This window comes from Cryptomeria japonica, chromosome 7 (assembly GCF_030272615.1).
Source record: "Cryptomeria japonica chromosome 7, Sugi_1.0, whole genome shotgun sequence".
Taxonomy (NCBI): domain Eukaryota; kingdom Viridiplantae; phylum Streptophyta; class Pinopsida; order Cupressales; family Cupressaceae; genus Cryptomeria; species Cryptomeria japonica.
The window spans coordinates 292,881,785-292,883,686 of NC_081411.1; the positions used below are offsets into that span (position 1 = coordinate 292,881,785).

Sequence of the window (1,902 nt, forward strand, 5' to 3'; positions counted from 1 at the left end):
AGTACCCTGAGAAGACCAGATCAAGCTCCCAAGGGGAGCAGAGAACACATTTGGTTCAAGAAACTGATTGTCAGAGTGTCAATTCACCTGATTCCTATGGACTTCCAGAGAGAGGAGAAGCCTTGATGATGAGGATAACATTGTTGAAGGTACCAAGGAATACTGAGCCTCCATAAAGGAAGACACTCTTCTAGACCACATGCAAAGCAGGAGGCAAGGTATGTAAGGTTATAATAGATTCAAGTTCAATTGAAAATTTTGTATCCTTAGAAATGGTAGAGAAACTAAAATTGAGAATAATTCCTCATCCATTTCCATGTAAAGTTTCTTGGCTTACTTAAGGAAAACAAACCTTAGTAGAGGAGAAATCTTGGGTTGAATTCAGATAGGAGCAGACAAAGACAAAATTCTATTTGATATTGTTGAGATGGATGCCTGTCATCTTCTTTTTGGGAAGCCATGGAAATATGACCTCAAGGCCCATCGTGATGGACACAAGAACACCTACTCAATGACCAAAGATGAAAAGGTTATTGAATTGATACCCCTACCTGATAACAGTGAGGATCAAAAGGAGGAGGCTGAGATTATGATCATGGAAAGAAAAGAGTTCCTCAAGGAAATCAAGGAACAAGGAATACATTGTTTTGCAATTATGTTAGTACCAAGGCAAGAAGAAGAGCCCACTATAGATGGAAAGTTAGAAAAGAAAAGGGTGACAGTCCATGAGGAGTTGAATCAAATGTTGAGGAAATACAAGGAAATAGTTGCAGAAGAGTTGCCAATAACCCTACCACCAATAAGGGACATAAGCCATTGCATTGATATCATTCCCGGTGCCACCTTACCAGACAAGCCAGCCTACAAAATGACTCCCCAATAAAATCATGAAGTTTCCTTAGAACCAAAGGAGGGAACAGGGAGATTATGCACTGATTCTTAGGCCATTAACAAGATAACTATTAGATATAGATTCCCTATGCCTAGAATAGAATATTTTCTTGACTGTTTAGGAGGTGCAAGATATTATTCCAAGATTGATTTAAAAAGTGGTTATCAACAAATAAGGATTAGAGGAGGTGATGAATGGAAAACTAATTTTAAAACAAACAAAGGATCGTATTAAAGGAGGGTGATGTCATTTTGGTTTTCAAATGCCCCTAGTACTTCCGTGAGACTTGTGAATGAGGTGTTGAAGGAGTTCATTGGTAAGTTTGTCATAGTGTATCTAGATGACATCCTAGTGTTTAGCAAGACAAAGGAGGAGCATGTAAAACATATGGATATGGTCTTGAGAAGGTTGAATGAAGAGAAACAAATGATAAACATGGAAAAGTGTGTATTTTTGTAGGAAGAACTAACTTACCTTGGGTTTGTGATTTCTAGAACAATTGGTGATGTAAGGTGTTTTCATGGCCTAGGTACCTTTTATAGGAATTTTATCAGGAATTTTAGCCAATCCAATTCAAGTTCTTTTTTTTGTTCAAGGTGTCAAACAACACACCTACCAAGTACTCAACTCACACAACAACTTGTGTGAACGGATCCATACTAGTTTAGTATCTCTTGGTACCGGTGGGATGAAAACACTCTACCCTTGTGTGAATGGCGGACAATCTTTCCATGCTGGTGGGATAGAAGCCTATTGGATTTTGTCTATTGGTGATCCAAGAAACACAAAACATCCATAAGATATAACTATCAAATGTGTTAGGGGGTACTTGTCTCACAACTATCCTATTTGTATAGTAGCTATGTCGGTAGACTAGTAGCCCTGTTGATTGCATTATCCACACACAACTTAATTAAATTCCAAAGAAAAAGACAAAATAAGGGTTTATTCAAATACCCTTTATAAAGTTACAAAATTACCCAAATTCTTAGTCCCCAACCCCAAGTTTG

The 1,902-nt window shown here is 37.8% G+C and overlaps 1 protein-coding gene across 1 annotated transcript; it reads left to right on the plus strand.

Moving 5' to 3' along the window:
- Positions 1–427: 427 nt before the first annotated feature.
- LOC131856689 (uncharacterized) lies at positions 428–883 on the plus strand. Its single transcript, XM_059208568.1, has one exon. It carries the CDS (start codon positions 428–430, stop codon positions 881–883), a length of 456 nt encoding a protein of 151 aa, XP_059064551.1.
- The last annotated feature ends 1,019 nt before the right edge of the window (positions 884–1,902 follow it).

Coding starts and splice junctions, on each gene's coding strand:
- LOC131856689 (XM_059208568.1), top strand. CDS start 428: ATGGATGCCTGTCATCTTCTTTTTGGGAAGCCATGGAAATATGACCTC.